Source organism: Electrona antarctica (genome assembly GCF_951216825.1).
Source record: "Electrona antarctica genome assembly, chromosome: 3".
Lineage (NCBI taxonomy): Eukaryota > Metazoa > Chordata > Actinopteri > Myctophiformes > Myctophidae > Electrona > Electrona antarctica.
Window position 1 is genome coordinate 40509536 of NC_136808.1, and position 26724 is coordinate 40536259.

Consider the following 26724-nt stretch of genomic DNA (forward strand, 5'->3'; position numbering starts at 1 on the left):
GTTCACACAGATAGGACATTGCTCTTATCACATTGATTTTTTTTCATATTTTTTTTTACAACACCTAGCCTGTTTTTGAACTTTCTGCCCGTCGTCACAACCCAGGGGGATGACCTGTTTGTTATCTGCTGGACGTAAATCAGTGTCCATAAATATGCAGCGGATTCCTCCTCCTCTCCCTCTCTGCTCTCTGGCTGTCACTCTGGCAAGAGGCAACAACATCATAGTGGCTTTGAAGTGTCTCCTTTCTGACACCTGAGGTTGACTTCTGCGACTTCTTCAACAAGGCCGAGATGACAGAGTGCTAGCAGTTGCCTAAAGCGCTCCGTCCCATTCTTTTGATAAATACTTTTGGACTAATGATTAGCCACCTGTGGGTCTGACAGCAGTGAGTGGTGACCCTATCTGGATGAAAGCTGCTGTTGGGAGACCCATCCCGGAGAAGAAGCTCTGTATTGTTGTTATTACTTGGGGGGAGGAAATCCCATAACTGACCATCATCATCATCATCATGGGTAAAGGATTCTACATCAGCAAAGTAGTGGCGTTGGTGGCTGCCGTTGCCGCCGTAGCGGCTGTATCCGCCATCATCGCGCTCTCTGTAGTCTACTCTCAGGAGAAATCCAAGAGCGACGTGAAACCCACCACCACACCTGCCACCACACCTGCCACACCTGCCACCACACCTGCCACACCTGCCACCACACCTGCCACACCTGCCACCACCTCCACCGCTGCCCCTGCTACCACCCCCTCCGGCCCCAAGGAACCCTGGGAGCTGTACCGTCTCCCAACCGCCCTGTCGCCGGTCTCCTACACGGTGACCCTGTGGCCTCGACTGGTGCCCAACGACGCAGGCATGTACATCTTCAGCGGCGACTCCGCGGTGGTCTTCACCTGCCTGACAGAGACCGACCTCATCCTTATCCACTCCAACAAGCTCAACCTCACAGAGCTGGACGGGACAACGCATCAGGCCCGGCTGACGGGACTGGACGGAGTCGTGGCGCCGGGCATCGACAGGACCTGGCTGGAGGTCCCCACTCAGTACCTGGTGGTCCAGCTGACCAGTAAACTGGAGGTGGGGAAGTCTTACCAGCTGGACACAGAGTTTAAAGGAGAGCTGGCTGATGACCTGGGAGGATTCTATAGGAGCGAGTACATGGAGGATGGACATAAGAAGTAAGTACATGTGTTACAGTTATCTTCTTTGGTATGGCTTGGTTTTGGGGAAGTGTATTCAGGCATTTATTTTCTTAATTTTTTTGTGATTTCTTTGTCACATTTTGTTGTTCAGCTTAGTTTGGTTCAGGTGATTTATTAGCTTAATATAAGGTAGTTGTAAACTTGTAGCAGCAGCAGCAGTGGTTGTAGTATCAGTAGTCATAGTATTCTGACTGAATGAAGTTCTGTGGAATCCCATTAACTGAAAATAAATCTTGCTCTCTCTCTCTCTCTCTCTCTCTCTCTCTCTCTCTCTCTCTCTCTCTCTCTCTCTTACAACTTACAACATGCTCAGCTAAACTGAGCTAAAGCAGTATCCATGGCTGATTTAAGAACGGGAACTTGCAGCATAGGCTACTGTCTTATGTTCATTAATAACTATGGCTTGCTTTGGTTTAGTCAGTTTGGGGAAGTGTATTTGCTTAGCAGCAGCAGCAACAGTAGTAGTAGTAGTAGTGTAGTCATATAGTAGTAATATATGTTGTGGTGGTGGTACTGTATCAGTAGTACTATAGTCTTAGTAGTAATTGTAGTGGTTGCAGCAGAAAAGTCATATTAGTATAGTGCAGTAATGGTACAGTAGTCTTGGTAGTAACAATAATAGTTGTAGTGGCATAAACAATCTACATTTCTTCTGCCAGCGAGGCAATCAAACATTTATATGGGTTTAAAAAAAAGAAAAAAGAAAAGAAAAAAGAAGAAGAATTAGGGTGTGGAATCCCATTTAATCTGCACCATGTAACTTTCCTCTTCTACCCTGGATTTGAACCCAGATCTCTGTGCAAGTTCTGACATTTTTACCATTGAGATAATAAATAATAAATGTAAACTTGCCCTTCAGATCCTTTGTCTAAGTGACTGAGACATGACCTTTGACACAATCTAAATGTGTCAATAGAAGAGCAGTATAATAAGTAGTATAGACAAAATACAACCACCCCCATTGAATACATTATATTGTATTAACATACTCTACCTTACAGATTGAACACATTTACATTTTATTCATATAAGAAAAGTAACATAGTGAGGCTTTAACTGAAAACAAATCATGCTCTCTCTCTCTCTCTCTCTCTCTCTCTCTCTCTCTCTCTCTCTCTCTCTCTCTCTCTCTCCCTCCCTCTCCCTCTCCCTCTCCCTCTCTCTCTCTCTGTCTCTCTCTCTCTCTCTCTCTCTCTCTCTGTCTTAAGAACAATATAACTTACATGCTCAGCTAATCTGAGCTATAAAGCAGTGACTGTTAATGTGTATATAAGTGCAGGGTAGGCAGGTAAATTTGGCCATGGAACAGTTTTTCAAAGCCATATAATCCATTGCTAATTTAAGGACGTAAATTTGCAACACACTTATCTTGTATATAATTGTATTGCTATATAAAAGTTAATAACTAAAGATTTGTGTGGTTTAACGTCACACTGCTCAAATCTGTAATCAAGCGTTATAACAGATGCAGATATAAAATGCTTGTGTAATGATATATGATATGATATAGTACTTTATTGTCAGTTCGTTCTGTGCACACCACATCCTTGATTGTGGCACTATTAGGACATTCATTGAAAAGTTAAAAAAGAACATCTGGAGACAGTTATAGTATGCTATTCCTTCTTTTCGAACAGAGATAAACAAGCTCTTTTACTTTTCAAGGTCTCTTCTTAGATACAAAGAGAAATTGTGTATTGTTTAAAGTGGTGTGGTGTGGTAAAGTTTGAAAGTTGTTTAGTTGTTTTATTTTGCTTTACAGCCACTTTAAGTCTTAAACAACTTTCAAACTTTAAAAAAAAGAACACAACATGTATTGGTTCTATCCAGTATCATCAATGCAAACTAAAGCCGCAAAGCCACATCCTACCCAATGGGAACCCTTTTTTTCCTTTGAATTCGCTACTGAATCTGAGATTACTGTACATCCTATAACTATCGGTTGCCTTATCACCTCCTAATTTCTATCTATCTACAGTATCTATCTATATGCACATGAAACTTGTCCTCTGCCTTTACCCAATCTATCAATGTTGCCATGTCTGCTTACTATAAGCATCTTTGGCCTTGTTTTCCTGTAAAGTCGCTTGAATATGATTAGTTGTGGGTAGTTGATTGATTGAATACTTTAATAACAGTTTATAGTTAGTATGGGGGGGGGGGGGGGGGGTTCTAAAGTGTAGTGTTGCCTCCTATACATGGTGTTTAAACCAGTGTTTCTCAAACATTTTCATGTCAAGAGCCCCCAAATTAATAAGTATTTGTCCGCAGACCTCCTCATCTGAACATATTTTGTGCCAGGGACTTTACAAGCTCACAATGAGACACACCGTGACGCGTTGTGAGCTTGTGGTTTTCATAAACCCGGTTGCAACACTGAATCCTATAACTACTAGAGCAGCGAGCAGTATACTTGGGGGGGGGGGGGGGGGGCAATTAGGGGTTAAGAGTCTTGCAAGGGACACACATGGACACATTGCCTGGCCTTGAATCTAACAGTCGTATATTATAAATGAGTAACAAAAGAATTTGTCGGGTCATATATTACCGCTGGCATGCCAGTTGTGGCCCATAGGCCACCTGTAGTTGCCCAACACTGGTTTAGTGTTTAAGTCTTCTGCCTTCATACCTGTGACCCATAGCTACATAGAATGGTATCCCTTGCTATCGTCTCTCTTCCGCCTACTATTGGTGTCCCAGTATATCCACACAGTATACAAACCAGTGGTTGTAGCTTCTGGCTACAACCACTGGTTTTTAATTTCGACCCACTGTTCACTGTTTGGGAAAAAGTGAACTATAGGAATCAAATGAAAGGAGGAAACAACGTAAAGAAGGGGCATTTTCAACATTAATCACATGCTTAGACGAGAGCTAATCTTACTGTACTGTAGATCCTGGTGGCTTGGCAGTAGATAGGCAGGCCGCCACCACAGGCATCAATCTGAATTTGAGACTATAACTTGGGATCTTGTGCTGCATGTTTAACTGCTGCCTATCTCTCTCGCTCTCTCTCTCTCTCGCTCTCTCTCTCTCTCTCTCTCTCTCTCTCTCTCTCTCTCTCTCTCTCTCTCTCTATGTGAATATACCGTACACTCCTGTGTTAATGTAATTCAGAAACACTTACAATTAAAATGAATTAACACATGGTTATTGGTTTGCCGTGTACTAAATATATTATTCTTTATTGCAGAGTACTGGCCACCACTCAGATGCAGCCCACAGATGCCAGGAAAGCCTTTCCCTGCTTTGATGAACCCGCTATGAAAGCTGTCTTCCACATGACTCTCATCCACCCCATTGGAACTGTAGCGCTAGGCAATGCTATGGACATCAGTACGTTTGCATTTGAAATTTTGAATCCTCAGTGACCAACTGACCATGTGAGCTAGTTCAGGCAGACATACTCGAGAGGTTTCACACATGCACTTTATGTGGGTGTATACAAATGCATTATTGCTTATCTTTGATTAGTTACTACGTGTAGGCTACAGTAGTTTGAGACCTAATAACTGCTCTTCCTCTGTGCCCTTATTTCCATACAGAAACGGTCAACGTTACTTTTGACAGTGAGACTTTACAACAGACCAGTTTTAACGCCACCGAGGTCATGTCCACCTATCTGCTGGCCTTCGTTGTTTGTGAGTTCAGCTTCATCAGATCTCCACCAGCAGACGCTGTTCTGGTAAACTTATACTAACATTAGCAGTGATGTAAATAGGTTTTCAATGTAATGGGTCCTGAGACAGTATTGCATCCCAGGACCCCCGGAGGTTGACATGATTGCATCCTTTCTCAATTTAGTGAGTTCTGTGGTTCTGCTCGACCAACTAGTTAATTACCTTCACCTGGTGTGCCAGGTCTAAATTTGTCCATGATTAGACAGACAGCATTATAGAACGTTGTAGAAAGGCGAGAACCACTATTGTACAGTACTGTACTGTATTTCTTTTGTATTTTATTAGGCTGTAATTGACAGATGCATGCAGCCAAGTGTATAGAAGATTGAATATGGGTTTGACATGTTTTACAGATTTAGTTGAAACACAATCCTTAACGTATTATTGATGGTGTAGAGTAGACTCAGAGCCACGTTTCCACCTCAACATGACAGAAATTCTTGCTTAATTTCATAAATAAACAGGCCGAGTTGCCTAGTAGTCAGACTCGTGTCGTGGGTTGCAGCTGTAATTAGAATTACTTAGTATACTAATTAATTAGTATATTTTCAGGTGAAATGTCAGTTCAGGATTTTGTTCAAAACTCAATGTTGCCCTCTACTGAACATAATGCAGAGGAGACTGGAGTGTATATTGTATAACCAGTTGTGTTTACTAAAAACTAATTGAAGAATTAGATCTCTCACTATATTATTAACATGTTGCTGTGTATTCAGATTAGGATATGGGCTCGGAGAAAGGCCATAGAAGAGGGACAAGGAGACTACGCGCTGGAAAAGACAGGCCCCATACTTTCTTTCTTTGAAGGCTACTACAACTCATCTTATCCCTTGACAAAATCAGGTAAGAACTCATGTTCTCTAAATACTACTAGACACACATTGCCAAATGATCAGAGTGAAGCATTGAGAGACATGTGAATCAAATTATCAACAATAATCCCATTCGAACTAAAGAATTGTTGTCGTGTTTCAAAATACTCGTACTGAAGTAGTGCTTTAAATGGTGATACTGAGGTGGCCGGGGCCTGAGCTCTAGGCCTACTCATTCATGTTTTCCTCCATGTTTCAGACCAGATTGCTCTGCCTGACTTCAGTGCTGGAGCGATGGAGAACTGGGGTCTGATCACCTACAGAGAGACAGCCCTCCTCTACAACCCGGCCATGTCCTCTAACGGAGACAAAGAATGGGTGGCTACAGTCATCTCCCACGAGCTGGCCCACATGGTACAAGGGCCTACTCTTTGCTCTTTTGAAAAAACCTGACTTAAGACAGAAACTTCACATTTACTGCTGAAATTAAATTAGTTCGGCTCTGTCCAGACTACAATATGACGTTATTCAGAGGTCCGGGGGGGGGGGGGGGGGGCGTATGTAATATGAATCAATACAGAACAACTACGTGACATATTAATCGGCTAAAGTGAATAGTTTGTTTAGAAACAAGCTGTGACCCAGTCCAGCAAAGTGTTTCTTTCTCCATTTCTCCCCCTCGGCGATCATACTACTCTAAAAGTGTAGTATGCATCAGCCTTGAGTCTAACTTGAGAGTATGTTGAAGAGCAGAAAGGAAGAAAAGTAGTAACAAAATCTTTGGCATAATGGTAAATTTGTTCTAATCTGACCATGTTCTCCTCAGTGGTTTGGGAATCTAGTGACAATGAGATGGTGGAATGACCTATGGCTGAACGAGGGCTTTGCCACCTATGTCTCATATCTGGGAGCCAATTCTGCTGAACCAACGTGGGGTGTTGTAAGTCCTGCTGTTTCTAAGTCTCATGAATACACCCCCCCAACACGCACGCACGCACGCACGCACGCACGCACGCACGCACGCACGCACGCACGCACGCACGCACGCACACACGCACACACACACACACACACACACACACACACACACACACACACACACACACGTGTTATGGACACATACAGCGTTATGGGCCAGAGCTAACGCAAAACCATGAACAGCAACTCTTGCTGTGTTGTTGTCCCTCCAGAAAGATCTGATAGTTGTGGATGCGGTGCATAGTGTGATGGGTGTAGATGCCCTGGCCTCCTCTCACCCTCTGTCATCTAAAGAGGACGACATCCAGAGACCTGAACAAATCAGTGAACTCTTCGACTCCATCACCTACAGCAAGGTACACACCGCACGCACACTTTCACTCGTACATTTTCGAGGTTTTTGATTATTATTATTATTATTATTATTATTATTATTATTATTATTATTATTATTATTATTATTAATATCTTTCATAAATCAGTGCTATTGAACACCCTTTACGTCTGTGTGTTGGTTAAACTGTCTGCTAAAGCAGCTGCCTCCACCACCTCTCCCCCTCTCATGCAAGTAATTCACAATATGTAAAGTCACAATACCAACTGCAGTATTGCATTGTTTTAAAAAATAAAATAAATTCTTCTTCATTTCCTGAAATGTTTGTATTTTTTAATTCATGAAAAATGAACATTTTGGATTTAGGTGGTTTCTCCCCGACAGCAGAGAACAACAGGTGTTAAGCAAAGAGCCTGAGGTTAACTTCACGAAAGCCTCTGAGAAAGGCACTGGGACATTCATTAATGTGCAAACAGACTATTTGCTGATCTGAAGGCCCATTCGAGTGGCCATATGGAGTATGAGTGTTTCTTTACAATTGAAAGATCTTTAAATGAGTTCATGTTGTTTCCAGGGGGCAGCAGTTCTCAGGATGCTCTCAGACTTCATCACAGAGGATGTGTTCTCCAAAGGACTCAGCGTGAGTATTATGGGACAAAGATTGAAACATGTTTCAAACAACTCGCGACACTAAGTAGTTCACCCAAAAGAATGGCTTATCTATCAATTACATACCCCATGAAGCCTAGCCTGGCTCCAGCCCTGAATTGCTAGCCACGCCCATTAAAAAAAAGAAAAAAGTTCTGGCGATGAAGAGAATTGAAATGAAAATCCAGCGTACAAGAAAGTAGTGTCAGGCTACATGAAGCCTTCAATTCGTAAAGATTTTTTGGTGTTACATTCCTGAGCCAGTACTTTGATGACCAGCAGAGTCGACTCAATTGAATCTCCTACTGACCAGGCACCCCGTCATCATATTATTGGCTCAGCAATGTGAAGAAAAGAAAAAGACGAATTCAAGGCTTCATGACATGGTGTGTGTAATTCACCCTTTGTCTTCGCACCCATTGGTTGCCGTTTCGTGGTTGGACAAAAATCCTCTCTCTCCATCCATTACCATTGAAATAACATTTTTCAGTTGCTTACAGTATATTGATATTCTGTGCACTCAATTGTTATTTTAAACTTGGATGTCAGTAAAAAGGAACAGGTTAGTCAGTCAGGGACCAATTACTACTCCTTTAAAGGGACACGTCACCCTTTTTGCAAAAAAAAAATATATATGTTAATGACGTTTAGAAGATTTAGAACACTTTCCTTTTATGTGTGTAATATGTGGTTTTAGATATTTTAGATTTTAGCAGTGTCTATGATGTCATGGACACTGGACTCACTTCCTTCCTGGACTACAATTTCCATAATGCTTTGGTGCACTGCCCCTCCTTGTGGATAGGGGGAGGGCTGTCTTACTCAGACAACAGTGAGCCCAGTGTCTATGAGCTATGACATCATAGACACTGCTAAAAATACAATATCTAAAATCACATAATATTACACACAAAGACCCCAGGAAACCCCCAGTGTTCTAAATCTTCTAAATGTCATTAACATATATTTTTTTGCGTGTCACAGATCTTTATACAGCAAGTTGCTAAAATACAGTTTAATCGTGAGTGACACACTATACCTGTACAGTAGCATGCTTTAATATTGTGCTGCATTAAGAAATTAATTCACTCTCACACCTTTTCCATATTAACATTGTTCATCTCTCTGCAGACTTACTTAGACACGTTCCAGTACAACAACACAGTCTATACAGACCTCTGGGAGCATCTACAAATGGTATGCCCTTTTTCGTAACGAATAGTTTTTTCAGTTTTCAACATACTGTATGACATACAAGAGGAAAGTTACATAGTGCAGCTTTAATGACATACAGTGTATGTCATTAAAGCTACACTGTGTAACTTTCCTCCTCTACCCCGGATTTGAACCTGGTTTCCTGCGCAAGTGCTGACATTTTTACCTTTTAGCTAATAGAGCTTGCCTGCTGAATCAAGAGATACATTGAATCTTTAAATTCATGTCAGATCCTGTGTCTAGGTAAGGCATGACCTTTGACACAATCTAAATGTCTCAGTATAGATGAGCGGGGAGACAACATATTGTTATATTGTATTATACTTTACCACAGATTGAATAAAATTACATTATATTAATTACAAAAAGGTTACATAGTGCTGCTGTTCATTGGCTGTGTCAGATGTGATGGACTGTAAAGTTTTGTGTCATTAAACTGCACATAACACTGGAACAAGTCATTTTGATATCTGCAAATTGCTAGACCATTGGTTTTGTTAGGTTTAACCCATTCAAACTGGGAAAGCATCTGTGTAATTTTAGATCATCCTTGGCACGAAAACATTGGCAACTACTTAAGTGTCCCCCGGGTTCTATGTTCCCCACGTAGCCACTTAGGGTTAGGGTAAAGTTTAGGGTTAGATTTATTCTTATGTTAAGGGTTAGGTTTAAGGTTAGGTAAGCAGGGAACAGAACCCAGGGAACATAGAACCTAGGGAACTCTAAGTTGTTGACATACTGTGACAGTAAAATGTGTGTGGAATACAGTATCCAAGTGGAAGGGGGGCCCAGAAGATGTTGAAGAGTGTATGATCTCCTGTTCTATTGTGAATATACCGGTACATGTGCTATAGGCAGTAGACAGTGCTTCTCCCAGCCTGGGGTTGACCTACCCTGTGGAGGAGATCATGAACCGCTGGATCCTCCAGATGGGTTTCCCGGTTGTGACCATTGACACCCGGACAGGAAACATCACACAGAAACACTTCCTGTTGGACCCAGACTCTCCAGTGGACAGACCCTCTCCGTTCAAGTAGGAATCCGTTTAATCTTTTAGAATGTATGAATGTATGTACCATCGTTGCTGTCGGACAGAAACATCCTATCTCCATATTCTAACTTTTTTTTATTTATTTTTGTAATTAATTCCTACTTGATCATACTACGGCATCACACAAAAGCATCACATCAAAAGTAGCCGATCCACAAGCTCAAAAAGTGGCGTAAAGCGACAGATTTTGAGCTTGGCGATCTGTTTAATTGTACCGGATAATTAGCCTGGCATGGCCAGACTAATATCACTGCATAGATATTCTCTAATCTCCCCAGGTTTTATTTTTTTACTGTGGCAGATTTGTCTGGTTTCCACTACAGGCTACCGGATTAGTACTCAGTCAGGGTTTTAGTTTAGGAAGATGTTTCAGAATTTGAAAACGTATAACTTCTGTAATGTATTTTATACTTTTGTAATGTATTTTTTTTAGTATATTCCATATACTTTACCGTATGTATACCTGCTTAATGTGCTTATTTATTTATGCATATGAACATGTATTAATGTACAACATGTATTGTATGTGCTGTCCTGTCCCTAGTTATGAGTGGATTGTACCCATTAAGTGGATAAAGACTGGCAAAGTGCAAGAGCAGACCTATTGGCTCGATAAGAAAGACGGTAAGACCTAATTCACATTAATAGAACAATAATATCTGCACGCCGGTACATTACGTTCCACTTGTCGTGTTGATCGAAACTGAATCGCCAACAAACACATAAATAAAGCATAATGAACAGCATGCTGTTGCTGACCTTATTATTATTTATGTTGAACTTGTGTTTGTCCTGCACCTGACACTGAAGTGGATGTGCATGCAACCATCTCCCTTATCTAATATTTAATTCACACTCATGCACAGACAATGTTCACTTAAGTGGGTGATGTGAACCTGATGTGCTTCTTCTACCGCAGTGTTAATTTCGCCGACTAAAGCTATGCAGAAAAATGTTCATCTACAAACAAAAACGACATGGACATTTTTGGGAGGGACTAGTGGGGAAACGGCATGCGCTGTGAGCATGTAGATCGGCTATTTTTGGTACAGTATAGTCATATATAAATATTACAAATCAGGCATTTCGTCACCACAATATGTTTTAGGCGATTGATTGATTGAATTGACTGACATTTTTATTCAGTGTTACGAACCATAATTGTCTAGGGGTTTTACTGCCCGTAACATGTGAAAGAACAATACAGCTCATAGAAGTGTATCTGCTTTAATACACAAAATAAATACAAAGTGGCTTTGTGCATAATGAAATGACGAACAGGGTAACTTACATAGCAGAGTGGGGATGAACAGATGGACAAACACACTCTAACAAACAGACAAATGAAGCTACAACTAACACCTAACAAACACTAAACGTAAAGACACTCAGAATGACAGATAAATGGCCATAAATTGCCAAGGCCCACAACTGCCAATAATCACACTGTTCTAACTCACTAAGCTTCAGGATATCCGTACAAGCACTATCAGAATCAGATGCCATAACATTGCGACGAAGTCTTATACTCAAACCATGCGAAAGCGAGCAATACACTTACCATCGGCCGCAGCCTCCACCGACCCGCACAGGTCTGCTACCACAAACAATAGTAGCAAACCACATAACCAACTGAAAAGAAAAAAACCTTTGAATTGTTATTTAAAGACCGGACGAGATCCCATTTATGTTACAAATCATAAGTCTAGGGGTAAATGAGTGGGTAACATACGAAGGGGGAGCAGACACCAGGATCAAAATACGAGTATTTATTATAATAAGTATATATATATAATAAATCAAACAACGTATTTATACAATAATGGCTCACCAAAACAAAAGATACAATAAAGAAAACACCTTTCCGAAGGGTGTGCGGAAACACATTTAACAAATAAACAATAAGGTAGATATTTCAATAGTCAGCGGTGACACATTGGTGGTAGCGGATCGGGAGAAGGTCCTAGCGACGTTCCCCCCGAGCTGTCAGATGCAGACTGGCTATATAGAGCACGGCGCATTCCTGGCCAAGGAATGCGCGCGACCGGCAGCCAATCAGGGAGTCAGGCGTTGATCAGACGCCTGGCTAGAGCCGGCCCCTCGTTGGTGTACTACAAGGCAGTAAACAGCCAATCCAACCTGGAGTGGAATATAGAACACATATAATATAGAAAGCGCTTTCTATCCCCATATGTGTTCATAACAAGTCTACTGGATGTATAGCCATAGATATATATATATATATATATAATAAGAGATATCAAAGATAGGTCCAAACATATATATACAATATAACTATAACAATACCCCCAGTTACCTCATATAGATATATACATAATATTAACAATAAATATATATATCTATACTACATCATATTAAACAAAACTAATCATAACAAATCATAACACACACGTGACCGCAGTTCATGTGGTCAACCAGGGTCCAGAGTGACCAATGTGCTGGACAGCATGACCCCAGTAAGGAGGCCTGTTCCTCTCAGCAGCTCTGCAGGAAAGCAGAACAAAAGCCCCATCCTTAAACCCCTGCCACCCAAATCCAAGTCAAAGACTCAGTCCACACTGTTTAACATGACAGCATCTAAGATTGCACCTAAGGCAGCTAATAAGAAGCCTCGGGAGAACTCTGAGCTGCCCGCGGATATGCCGAAGCGAGCAGAGGTCCCGCCTCCTGCACCGACAGCGGATAACGGTGAAAACAGGAAGCCAAAGACAGGCTTCCAGCTGTGGCTGGAGGAGAACAGGAAGAGTATTAAGGCTGACCAGCCTGACCTGGAGGAGACCGACGTCATTAAGGAAGCGATGAGTCGCTTCAGAACGCTGTCGGCAGAGGATCGACTGGCATGGACAGAGAGAGCCAAAGGTACTCAGGCCGGAGATACGGATTTGAAGAAAAGAAAGAGGGATGGAGGTGCAGAGAATGATAACATGGAAACGAATGACAGATAAGTGGACGGCTGGAGGGAAGGCCACACGCTGGTGTGCTCCCACACCACACGCAGCAGTGTTCCCACCCCGAAGTCCAGACATGGAGTGAGCTTTATAGTCCAGGAAGCGAGGCCTGAGCTGCCACAGGACCAATCAGAGGGCTGATCAGGCTCCAAGCCAGGCCCTCCTCAGGACGGCAACACATTAGGGACACAAATGCTCAGCACCTGCAGGGGACAAAAGCAACAACCAGTACCAGGCAACATAATAGGCACTCCTCCTAACCTAGTACCAGCTAAGCCAGCCTACTAATATAGATATAGCGATGATAGCATCAGCTCTATATATACTCATTAATCACCAAACAGCCAACGGCTGTTACACCCTCCACCCTAAGAGAGAAACTACATCCTGTGATAGTCTTCTCTAGACCGGACCTTCCGTGTAACAACTTGACCCATTGCCCGGTTGGACATTCCACACCTTCAATCTCTGTGCCACAAGGTATGAAGGGCACAGATGAACACGGAAAACAAGCCAACAAGCAAAGGCACATCAGAACCAATGACTTGCCTCCAAGACTCATTAAACAAGGCTTTGTGGGAAAAAAAAACAAAAACAGAACACATAAAACCAATTCACTTTGGTACGTCAGGTTACCACGTAACCCTTCTCATGTTAGAACTAGTTTAATCACTACACAGACCAATATGGTTTAAGCAAAACCACATGACAGATTAATCACATTCAGATCACCACCCTTCAAAATCTCAACCCTTAATGCGTAAAACAAAAAAGGATATCCAAGGATGAATCTGATTGATTACATGATGACTAAATTTGATTGGATCCACAATCACTTAACTTGTACGCCTGGTCCTACTCAGGACCCCTGAATGAGCAAGCCATTGAATTTGGAGGTCTGCCACACTCACAACGCCCACACGAGGGCAGCGTTTAACAACCCTCAAATACAACTGCTCTAATACTCTGTAGAGTGGAATAAAGACGCTTTCTCCACAATACATACTGAAAACCTTCAACCTGTTCAAGGCACTAGCCGACACAAAACACAAGCCTTTACACCCAACTGTGTAAAGTGACAAGTGCTATCGAAAACCGTGGCAATAAAAACACATGCCTGAATTCCACTTTACGTCAGGGCAATGGCTCACCAAACCCCTTCAATTATTTATGAATCCACGAAAAAGTGTAAAACCACCGGTTTGCAAAAACGAATTTGGTTTCTGCTCGCAAAAATCCGACTATTTCTAAAAAAAACAGCGGCGCGGACGCGCATCGAAAAATGCTACAAATATACTTTAAAGAAGCCTCTGAAGCCTCTACAACATCATGGCAAAAATAGACGCAAAAACGCAGCCTGTCCATAGCAAATAGCAGTGACAAGAAACGAGTATAGTACCTGAACAGTTTAAAACACCATATATCGACATCACATTTTGTTGTGGTAAATGCCTTGCCAACTAACAAACAATTACCCAAACTACATTCAACTTGGTACGTAAGGTTATAAAATAACCTGTCACACTTTCAGAACTAGTTTGAATTACCCACCAACGGACCAAAAACGAGGTATGAAAAACCCACTTTGTTTAACTAACCTCTACGGTTGAATGCACAACCACTAAATGTACCTGAGTCCAACATAGGACAACTTGAATGAAAACAAAAAAAAAAACGCTACAAGGTTTGACTGCTGCCGTGGGTGCCAGCCTCTGCAGTTTGCACACACCACGACACGGCCAAATAAACATTTCACTACATTTCATATCCACCCTCGTCAGTATCAGGTTATGGATTTCAGAAATACGAACGGTGCCATCGCAGCACCACTGCATTATATCAAAATTAGTGCGATACCAGCACAACTGAACAGAGAGCAAAAACAGCTATATGACTCGATTTTCTGCACCATTATTTAGCATGTCAAGCTCCTCACGGGTTAAGCCAATCTTCCCGTGGCAGCAACACATTCGACACAAACGCTGAAAAAGCAGACTTCACTCTCACCTTCTCTGCAGCAAACGGGACCAAGGCAATCTCTGGGTGGTGGGGCTTAGAGCAGGAGCACCGCGCTCCAGACCGGCATTTCTCTCCCGTGGCTGTGTCATCAGGCCGGGGAGCAGGCGTCGCAGCCGGCGCCCTATCAGGACTCACCCCCCAAAGGGTTATCCCTAGTTCCCCAGAACCCCCCCAGCCTTTTTCGGCAGGTCAGCACCTCTGGCGGCACCCAGGGAAGAATCTTCAGCCTCCGCTTCATCCTCCCCCCCTATCCAACCAGTTGCACTGACCATCCGTCTCTCAGATGCCACATTCAGAAAGCCACCTCGAACTAACAGCTCCACCACCACCCTTGTCTATATCGCCTCCCAGCAGCCCCGCCACAGAGATTCTAAGAAATTTGGTAATCTAACAGCTTTTAGTTTGTCCAATTCACCTATACTAAACTAACCAAACTTAAGGTGCAACAAAATACGAGCAACATACCTACCAATAGCAACTCCAGCCGATCACAAACGGGACCGAAAAAAAAGAAAACATCATGTTACTTTCTTTTAACAAATGCAGGTTCACCAAACGAATATTACTAAAAAAGAGACACCATATAAGAGTATGGGCTCAGTTTTAGCAACAACCAAACAAGAAAGAGAGACCAAATGACCACAGTACAAGCTCAACTTTCTTTTGGAACAAAAAACTGACAAACAGCCACTTAATATTCACTTAACATGGGTACTTTTGAAAAGCCAAAAAACCAGGAGAGATCCAAACTAATCAGTTAACTTTTAGAAAAATAAATCCCAATTAACAGGTTCACTTTTGGAAAAAGACAAAAGACCGGACGAGATCCCAAATATGTTACGAACCATAATTGTCTAGGGGTTTTACTGCCCGTAACATGTGAAAGAACAATACAGCTCATAGAAGTGTATCTGCTTTAATACACAAAATAAATACAAAGTGGCTTTGTGCATAATGAAATGACGAACAGGGTAACTTACATAGCAGAGTGGGGATGAACAGATGGACAAACACACTCTAACAAACAGACAAATGAAGCTACAACTAACACCTAACAAACACTAAACGTAAAGACACTCAGAATGACAGATAAGTGGACGGCTGGAGGGAAGGCCACACGCTGGTGTGCTCCCACACCACACGCAGCAGTGTTCCCACCCCGAAGTCCAGACATGGAGTGAGCTTTATAGTCCAGGAAGCGAGGCCTGAGCTGCCACAGGACCAATCAGAGGGCTGATCAGGCTCCAAGCCAGGCCCTCCTCAGGACGGCAACACATTAGGGACACAAATGCTCAGCACCTGCAGGGGACAAAAGCAACAACCAGTACCAGGCAACATAATAGGCACTCCTCCTAACCTAGTACCAGCTAAGCCAGCCTACTAATATAGATATAGCGATGATAGCATCAGCTCTATATATACTCATTAATCACCAAACAGCCAACGGCTGTTACAACAGTATTTCAAACGAAAGCACAAGTCAATACAAAAACGAGGATGAAACCAGAAAAGCACTAAGACTTGTTAAATCAGGGTCCTCCATTTTCAATTCATCAGAACATTTAAAGACGTACAAATATACACTTCTATGAAGGAAAAAAAAGGAAATTATCAATATACAGTTAAAGAAAGTAAAAAAGGGAAAAACATGCACAGTATGGGAAAAAAAAGGGGGGGGGGGCTTTTTTACAGGGGCCAGTTTCGAGTTGCAGCCGTCCGTGCTCTTTGAAAGCGGTTTTGAAGGAGTCTAGGGATTAAAATGTCTTAATTTACCTAATCTGGGTTGCACGTGGTTTGTTGAACTCCCTCTGGTGTTGTGATTGTCGACGTCGTTGACATTAAGGTATTAAAGAATAAAGTATTTTGACAGGTACATGGGTATCTGGGTGGTGTAGCGAATCTTGTAGACTAGTCATGAGGCCCATTGCAAGTTGTAATCTGTCGTCAACCCTAAGCCATTCCAGCCTATCAAAATGGGTAGGGGTGAGGTGGGTTCTGGGAGTGAGGCCAAGTAGTAGCCTGACCAGTTTGTTTTGGTTAGTCTGGAGCCTTGTTTTAAGGGCCTTTGAGATGCTGTGGTACCATGAGGTGCATTCATAGTCAAAGAAAACTTGTGCTGTATGAGGGCTCCTGTTAGGTTCTTCAAGGTGTTGACTAGTTAAGAGATCCTGTACAGGAATCTTGTTCTTTGGTTGACCTTTTTGATTACATTGGTTATTGTGTGATAATATTGTCAGTGTTACCCACTTTAACTGAGAAGCCGTCTTCCTTGATGAGATTACAAAGAGAAAAATCAACTAAATCAACCGACTAAAATCTTGTCCAAACTACACCAATGATTCACCACACAACTCCTTGCAACATGCAACTACTCCTAACCATTATCCCCAATGGCAGTTGCAAGGAATTGCATTGATGTGGTTGACCTTAAAACTGTTTTGTTGCAACGAGTTGCGAGTTGCGACTAGTTGCAAGGAGTTGCAACTGGTGTGGTTTGGGTTTAAGACTAAGACTAGAAGTAAAACATTCACATGACTAAAATCATTTTATTCAAAAGACTAATCAAAATATGCTGTCAAAATTACAAATCTATTCCACATCAGATACCAACACAAACATGACACGCACCACCAACGCTGACTGGATAGTGGCCAACATCGACGTATCTGGCTTCTACCGAGTGAACTATGACTCTGAGAACTGGGAGCGACTGCTTTCCACGCTGCAAACAAGCCCAGAGGTACAGAACACACACAGGCTAGCGCATTTATTGCCTTTATGTTTCAGCCCTGGTCCAAAGTGCAGTACAGTGTTCGTTTTGAATCAAATTCCATGTAGTTTTGGTCATATTTTAGACATCTGAAATGTTTTACGTCTGGTTTTAGTTGACAAATATTAGTAGAATAAATCTACAATCTACATTTAGTCGACTAAAATTATATTTTGGCGGGTAGTAGTGTGTAGTTTGTAGTGTCTGATTTATACTTAGCTGTGCGACGGGTTGTGAGCTTGTAGATCGGCCAACATTTTCATCTAGTTTTTTATTTTTGTTGATGAAATTGTCAGTATAATTAGGTAACCATAGTTTTAGTCAACGGAATTAACACTGCAGGGTTACAAACTTTCAAAATGTCTGCCAATCCACATTGACTTTGACTAATTATTATCATTATTTTGTTTCAGGCAATCCCACTAATCAACCGAGCTCAAATCATTGACGATGCTTTTAACCTCGTAAGGTGAGAACATGGTTTCATATTACTGTCACCACATTGTGCCTTTGAAAGGTAAGAGTTCAACATACAGTATGGACGATGTCTTCTTTCCAGGGCAAAGATTGTGAGCACAACGCTGGCCCTGAGAACCACCAAGTTCCTGGTGAACGAGACAGAGTACATGCCCTGGCAGACGGCCAACCGCAACCTGGACTACTTCTACCTGATGTTTGACCGCAGTGAGGTGTACGGACCCATGCAGGTTGGTGGTCAACTGGTCAATAACCTAAAATGACACTAAACAACGTATGCACTTAAGCATTAAATGTTAGTGTTTTAAGTTTCATTTCAGAAGTAAAATGTAAAAATGTTATCTGATGTTCATTGCTCTATTTAGTTCTGTTTAGCAGACTCCTTTAATGCCAAACACATACTGATAATGATTATAGAGACAAAGTAGCTACAGTAAGTAGATAAGATTTGAGTCTGGCTACGCGAGGCTACCTTATTTATTAAATGGTAGATATATATCTCTTCTTGAACTCTTCACTGCGGCTTTTGTATTTTCCTTTCTTTAATCAACATAGAAAATGATATAAACTTGAGGCCTTTTCATTCACCAGGCTTACATTAAGAAACAGGTCACTCCTCTGTTCAACTACTTCAAAAACATCACAGCCGATTGGACCAACATCCCCGAGCATCATCAGGACCAGTAAGGAATCAGGATATTTACTTAAGATTATACAGCTTTTCGCCATAATTTAACTTTTTGTGTTTTTGAGTGGTGCAAACCACTCCAACAACTGGCTTTGTACCCGTGTGTGTTCGTACCAAAAAAAATAGCATGGTTACTATGGTCACTCAGTTCACACAGGTGTGATTTCAAAAAAATGAGCATGGTTACTATGGTCACTGACATTACGTCAGACCACAGCTGATCAGGCTATATAAGACCTTGCACCACTCAGTTCACACGGGTTCCAACAACTGTTAGTACCTGTGTGCGTTCGTACCAAAAAAACTGAGCATGGTTACTATGGTCACTAAAAAAATGAGCATGGTTACTATGGTCACTGACGTAGGACATTACGTCAGACCACAGCTGATCAGGCTATATAAGACCTTGCACCACTCAGTTCACACGGGTGTGATTTTTTTCTTAACGCCCTACTTGATCATCCTACAGTGTCATGCAGAAGCATCAAAAGTAGCAGATCTACAAGCTCGAAACGCGTTTTGAGCTTGCAGATCTGCCCAACAGAGGCGAACAGGAGGACGTTCCTGTGTGTGACCTTTTGCTCATTTTCTGCAGGTACAACCAGGTGAACGCCATCTCCATAGGCTGTAGTACCGGAGTGGAGGGATGTAAGGAGCTGGTAACTGGCTGGTTCAGACAGTGGATGAATGACCCCACTACAAACCCGTATGTTCCACTTTCCTTTCCTTTAAAGACGCATTTCCAAGTTTGCGTGTTCTAAGTTTGTAAACAGAAGAACATGTTCTCTGCAGTGAGAACTGCAGAGATGTCCCCATGTGTACACACACACACACACACACACACACACACACACACACACACACACACACACACACACACACACACACACACACACACACACACACACACACACACACACACACACACACACACACACACACACACACACACACACACACACACACACACACACACACACACACACACACACACACACACACACTGAGGGGACTCCATACATCAACTTCCATTTTAGGAAGGAAGCTGTGTGGTGTTTGTTGAAATAAATTAGAGTTATTCACTGTTGGAGAGAGAGAGAAAGAGAGAGAGAGAAAGAGAGAAAGAATAGGCCTACTGTACATATAGAGCATCCCGTTTCACCCAAACACGGTGAAATAGCACGGATTGGCATTGCCGTACATATACGACTAGAAAACTCCAAAATCCGTACATATTACACTGAAATCCTCCCCATAGCATAGCCTGTGACGGAGGAGCGCCATCTCTACCGAAGTTGAGCCACGAGAGACGCTGCGCGAGTTGCCGTGTCGAGCGTTACAAAGTTCGGTAGACCCGACTCAGCCCTATCCGAGTTGTAACCCAATAGCACAGAATCGTAAATAATGTCAAACCCGATCTAGAACCCGAATAATAGTGAAGCCTCACAAGCCTCTGTCGCGGTCAAAACAGTAGTGGTATAATATGTACGGATTTGGGGGTTTTCTATAGGCGTGTATAAGGAATTGCCAATCCACACCGTGTTTGGGTGAGATCAGGCTGTATAGAGACAAGGCCTACATAGAGACATTCTTTGCCACCATGACAGTCATGAACAAATACAGCCACCCTGTCACAACAACTCACAACAAACCTCAGCAACCACAACACAACACAACACAACACAACACAACACAACACAACACAACACACATACTGTAACATACAGTCTTAAATTGAAAATGAACATTTGGAATTTATGGCTTATTATGGTTATAAACCCAAACCTCTGGCTCGAACCAAAAGGAAATAGCAATCATAAGCTTATTGAGTGATCAAGAGCCACATACACATGTACTGTTTCCTCTTACAACTCACAACTTCAATGGCAGATAAAACACAACATACAAACTGTAGATCAGCATTCAATTCCAGAGCCAGAAACAACATGTTTCATTGTCACCCAGTCATTAGGTCCCAAAATGACAGTAATAGTACAACAGTTTGAATCACACTAGTATGCACACAGCATACAACACAAGCCTGCTGTGTCTACAAGCAAAAACAAAACAAAGTTCCTACCTTGAGCAGAGCCGTCATCTACTTGGCTTCATCAGTTGTGCATGGAACCCATGGATAGATAGTGCCTCCAGTTCTCACTCTAGTTCAGGATGAGCCCTCCAGCTGCATCTCCTCTCCAGTCATCTTATCTCCATCCTCCATACATCTGGCTAGCTAGCCAATACTTTCCTCCCAGTATCAATTATCCAGTATCATTATCCTGGCTGCCGTCTTCTCACTCAGCCTTCATTGGATGTTTAGTGCTGCACATAGCATTCTGGTATAGTGCAGTGGTCAGAGATTTAGGTCAGCCGCAGGCTCTAGGGTCCAGCATCCACAGCATGTCACAGGAGAATGGACCCAGGGCTGAGAAGAAGCTGAGCTTTGGGTTCTGGGGTCATCACCTTGGCTCGTGCACCTGTGGAGCAGGTCAAGAGAGACACCATAAGCTTTGAGTATAAGTAAAGTAAGTAAGGTAGAAAGAAAGTGAGCTGACCAAGAGCCATGCACATACTGTACATGCACACTGTACCCTAAATGAGAAAAAGAGGTTGCACTGTTGCACATCAGCAATGTTTTTCAGTGCTAGACCAAAACTCCAGCATGTATCAAAAAATGAAAAAATCCCCAAAAGCTAGAACATCCACAATTTCAAATAAATATAGGACAAATATGGAGGACTTGAATTAAAGTTTGGATTTGCTACCTTTTGGGGATTTCTTTTTTCAATTCCTACTTTTTGATGTACACTGTACCCTGTCACAACTCACGAGCAAAAAGCAGACAAACATACACAGCCTGTATACGGCCTACTGCATCCTTCCGGTTACAACATATACCGTACACGGCGTACAGCCTAGTATACAGTACATACAGTATATCCTGTCACAGCCTTATGTACGTATACGTAATGTTAGTTTTACAAACCGCTCTCAAAGGGCACCTACGGACGGCTGCAATTCGAAACTGGCCCCTGTAAAATCGGAATCCCTCAAACACGAACGCAAGGACAACACAAGAGACGGTCGCGGCCACACAGCCAACTCAAGGTATGGCCACTGAGCCAACTTTGGGACCCAACGCAAGGACAACACAAGAGACGGTCACCACGGCCACACAGCCAACTCAAGGTACGGCCACGGAGCCGACTTGGGGACCCAACGCAGCTCCTCCAAGGAAAACAAACAAATGAACGGAGCTGAACGTGAATCCCCCCACTAGTACAGCGGATTACCAAAAAATTGTGCACTTTTTCAAAAAAGCATGAAACTTTTACCATAGTTAGATGATACCATGAGGTGTATTTTCAGATGTGGAGTCAAGTCAGATTTGACCCCTGAGGCCCGGTAGAGCATAATATGTGACCAATACCCATAACATCCTATATAAGGCAAAAAAGTCCAAATTTCATCATTCTTTAAGTAGAATGTGACATATGAAACTAGGGTGATTTCATGATGCTGAATCCATTCCAAGCATTAGTTTTGCAAAAAAACACTCATTGGGCTAAAAACGGCCAATGCCGTCATCACAAATTGATGATGCCAGCACATTTGGGCAAGTGGGCATGGCCGTTTTAAGCCCAATGAGTGTTTTTTTGCAAAACTAATGCTTGGAATGGATTCAGAATCATGCAAACACCCTAGTTTCATATGTCACATGCTACTTAAAGAATGATGAAATTTGGACTTTTTTGCCTTATATAGGATGTTATGGGTATTGGTCACATATTATGCTCTACCGGGCCTCAGGGGTCAAATCTGACTTGACTCCACATCTGAAAATACACCTCATGATATCATCTAACTATGGTAGAAGTTTCATGCTTTTTTGAAAAAGTGCACAATACCTCTTGTATTGGGGTATAAGCCGCTGTACTAGTACAGCGGATTACCAAAAAATTGTGCACTTTTTCAAAAAAGCATGAAACTTTTACCATAGTTAGATGATACCATGAGGTGTATTTTCAGATGTGGAGTCAAGTCAGATTTGACCCCTGAGGCCCGGTAGAGCATAATATGTGACCAATACCCATAACATCCTATATAAGGCAAAAAAGTCCAAATTTCATCATTCTTTAAGTAGAATGTGACATATGAAACTAGGGTGATTTCATGATGCTGAATCCATTCCAAGCATTAGTTTTGCAAAAAAACACTCATTGGGCTAAAAACGGCCAATGCCGTCATCACAAATTGATGATGCCAGCACATTTGGGCAAGTGGGCATGGCCGTTTTAAGCCCAATGAGTGTTTTTTTGCAAAACTAATGCTTGGAATGGATTCAGAATCATGCAAACACCCTAGTTTCATATGTCACATGCTACTTAAAGAATGATGAAATTTGGACTTTTTTGCCTTATATAGGATGTTATGGGTATTGGTCACATATTATGCTCTACCGGGCCTCAGGGGTCAAATCTGACTTGACTCCACATCTGAAAATACACCTCATGATATCATCTAACTATGGTAGAAGTTTCATGCTTTTTTGAAAAAGTGCACAATACCTCTTGTATTGGGGTATAAGCCGCTGTACTACACCGCCCACCCCTTTTTTCCCCCTCACTGTATATGTTTCTTTTCCCTTTTTACCTCCTTTATGATGAATTCCTGTTCTGTCTATAGAAGTGTCTATTTGTACGTCTCTAAATGTTTTGATGATTTGAACATGGTGGACCCTATTGGAAACAAGTGTAATGCTTAATTGGGTCGTCCACTCACAGTTAACAGCCTTTGTATTGAGTTTGTGCTTGAAATGTACTGTAATTCTGCAAACTGTTAATAAATTCTTCAATCAATCAATCAAAACATCAGATAAATAATACATTTTAGGAAGGAAGCTGTGTGGACTTTGGACATGCCTAGACTATATGCCTGGTCTATGCATGGTTATGCCTTTAAATAAATTGAGATAGAAGTCTAGAATCTAGACTCTATCTCAATTTATTTAATGGCATAACCATGCATGTTCACTTTACTCCTCTTTCAAACTGTCAGACAGCAGTTTTCACTTCCTAACAACCCAGACTACTCCACTCAACTTCCATGAGGTGTAAAGTTCACTCTTTTTACTAAAGAGTGAAACAAGAGTGAAACAAACAATAATGGAAGCCATTATAGCCCCAAAAAAGAACAAGGAAATCTTATTTGAAAAAGAAGGAAAAAAATGCTAACGATGATATCACTGCATGGTAGGCGGATTTTTGAACTGTCCACAGCTCCTATTTGACACAGCCAGAATCTTTTTTTTTATACCAGTTATCACATGCATTAGTGAGAAACAATTATGAAGATAGGTTGAAAATGGGTGAAGTCGTCCTTTAAGGTAATGGCTGTTATTGTTGTTATTCTAGCTGTAAACACCTTCTATATATCCACAGCATCCACCCCAACCTGAGGAATACGGTGTACTGCAGTGCCATAGCAGCAGGGGGTGTGGAGGAGTGGGACTTTGGCTGGTCCATGTACAAAAACGCCACCATCGCCTCCGAGGCGGACAAGCTGATGTATGCTCTGTCCTGCACCCGACAGCCATGGCTGCTCAACAGGTCTGCACAGCAGCATAATAGGACTGAGTGAACTCAACTGAAGGAGTTTTATTGATTGATTGAATACAGTATTTTATTATTAGTCAGAAATGTAAACAGCACGTGGTACAGTAACACGTGTCACTGCACTGGTCCTATGTATTCAATTCATAGCATAAAAATGTAAACAAAGTACAACAGAACAAGTTCAACAAGTACAAACACAGTATGTTCAAAAGAGATGGGAAAATTACGTTTACTGTAGTGTGCTGCGCTAGTAGACTGGTAACATAACGCACATCCAGGGGTCCAGATTTTCGCCTCCCGGCCAGCACTGTATTACCGGTACCTCCCCTTGTGGTCTCCTAATAGACCACATGGTTTTTTCAGGCCAATTTTGAAAGAAGACATTTGATCCGATTAGTATTATTCTAAATGGCATTACTAGCATTGTCCATGTGCTTTTACAGTCAGCCTTCAGAACTATTTTTATGGTGCACAGTGCACACAGAGAACACTTTTTGACTTGACCTTTGACCTCTGCGGTATTATTCTTTTTTTTTTGCAGATATCTGGAATACGCTCTGGATCCAGAGATGATTCGTAAGCAGGACGCCACCTATACCATCGTCTACATAGCCAGTAACAGCATCGGACAGCCTCTGGCCTGGGACTTCCTCAGAGCAAAATGGGACCATATCTTCAATGAGTGAGTATACTGACATATGGGTCCAGTACCATATCTTCAATGAGTGAGTATACTGACATATGGGTCCAGTACCATATCTTCAATGAGTGAGTATACTGACATATGGGTCCAGTACCATATCTTCAATGAGTGTAGAGTCCAATCAATGAGTGAGTATAGGGTGCAGTAACATACTGTCACTGTACTGTAAACCAGGTCAATGACTCCCAACATTTGTTATGGACACTGGTGGCTAATGCAGCGATGAGCAGGTTTTTAACAATATTCATGCTTTTTGCTTTCCCTTGTGTCAGCTATGGAGGTGGAGCCATTTCCTTTGGCAGCCTGATCAGTGGAGTGACCAAACGCTTCTCCTCTGAGTTTGAATACAAACAGGTATAGCTGCTATTTTTTCTCCCCATTTTTCTAATGAGTCAACTTTTCAACTAAAGTGATCTATTATTTTTTTTAGTATATAATACTTTTGTGAAATAATCACACTATAGAATGCTGCTATAATATGTCAGGTGGAAACCTCATTATGTCCAAAACTGTTACTTTTTAGGATTCAAATTCAAAAGTAGCAGATCTACAAGCTCACATTTTTTATGCTTTTGTGTGACGCTGTAGTATGATCAAGTAGGGGCATTAATTTACCGAAAAATAAATACACACTCAAATATGGAGATAAGAGGTTTCTGCCCGACAGCCACGCTATTCTGATGTACCCCTTTACTGTAGTCATTTTCATTCCTTCATCCTTTGCCATACAGTTGCTTCAGTTTAAAGAGGACAACGCGGAAGGTGGATTTGGTTCAGCAACCACGGCCCTGGATCAGGCTCTAGAAAGGACTAAGGCCAACATTGCCTGGGTGGCCACGAACAAAGAACAGGTCCTCACATGGTTCATTGAGGAGGCTGCATAACTCATTTATTAATCATAAAGACACACACAATACTGCCTTGCCTGTAAATCTGAGTAAATCTAAGTCTGAAATACAATTTAGCATGTAAAGCAAACATATTTTGTATAATCTATTTTATTTAAAGATGAAACCAGACGTTTTATTTTCACATTGTTTTGTTAATGTAACGTGTTTGAAGTTGGAGGCTTTAAAAAAAAAAGTATTTTAAAAATTAAAAGGTATTTTATGGATAAAGTTTGATAATGGATGTTGTCATTTGTTAACAATGTAAAAAAAACTGTCCAGCATCACAACAAACAACATAACGTTAACAGTCTGTCTAATGACATATTATTTCTATATAATCCAAATAAATCACTCAATGAAGTCATCAAATAATCAATGCCTATCAACTAATAAATAGACTATTTTACCATTGTACAGTATGGGCGCGTTCGGAAATACCACACCGGAGTGCACTCGCCTATTAGTTTGCATTGCACAGTGGGCTCAGTGCGCTATTTCCGAACGCGCCCTATGTGTCAGCATGGTTGCAAGGCTACACTTCACAATCGCCCCTTCTCCCTCACCACAGGCAGTATCACACATCTATCTACATATAAAAATATACCCAAGAGTCAAGACTGTCAAATTCCATCTCAACTTCCCACTGGAATCTGGATGGCTTTACATCAA

At 41.8% G+C, this 26724-nt stretch overlaps 1 protein-coding gene across 1 annotated transcript; it reads left to right on the forward strand.

Annotated features, from left to right (window-relative positions):
* Positions 1-511: 511 nt before the first annotated feature.
* Positions 512-26097, forward strand: LOC306920491 (aminopeptidase N-like; the record flags this gene model as incomplete). The annotated part of the gene is made up of 20 exons (XM_079497281.1): positions 512-1182; positions 4400-4542; positions 4752-4891; positions 5603-5729; positions 5958-6112; positions 6525-6638; positions 6889-7032; positions 7585-7650; positions 8790-8855; positions 9728-9906; positions 10469-10548; positions 17516-17652; positions 18096-18151; positions 18242-18389; positions 18751-18842; positions 19443-19553; positions 24289-24456; positions 25004-25144; positions 25438-25519; positions 25897-26097. 20 exons carry the CDS (start codon positions 512-514, stop codon positions 26047-26049), a joined length of 2973 nt encoding a protein of 990 aa, XP_079353407.1. The 3' UTR covers positions 26050-26097.
* Positions 26098-26724: the final 627 nt, after the last annotated feature.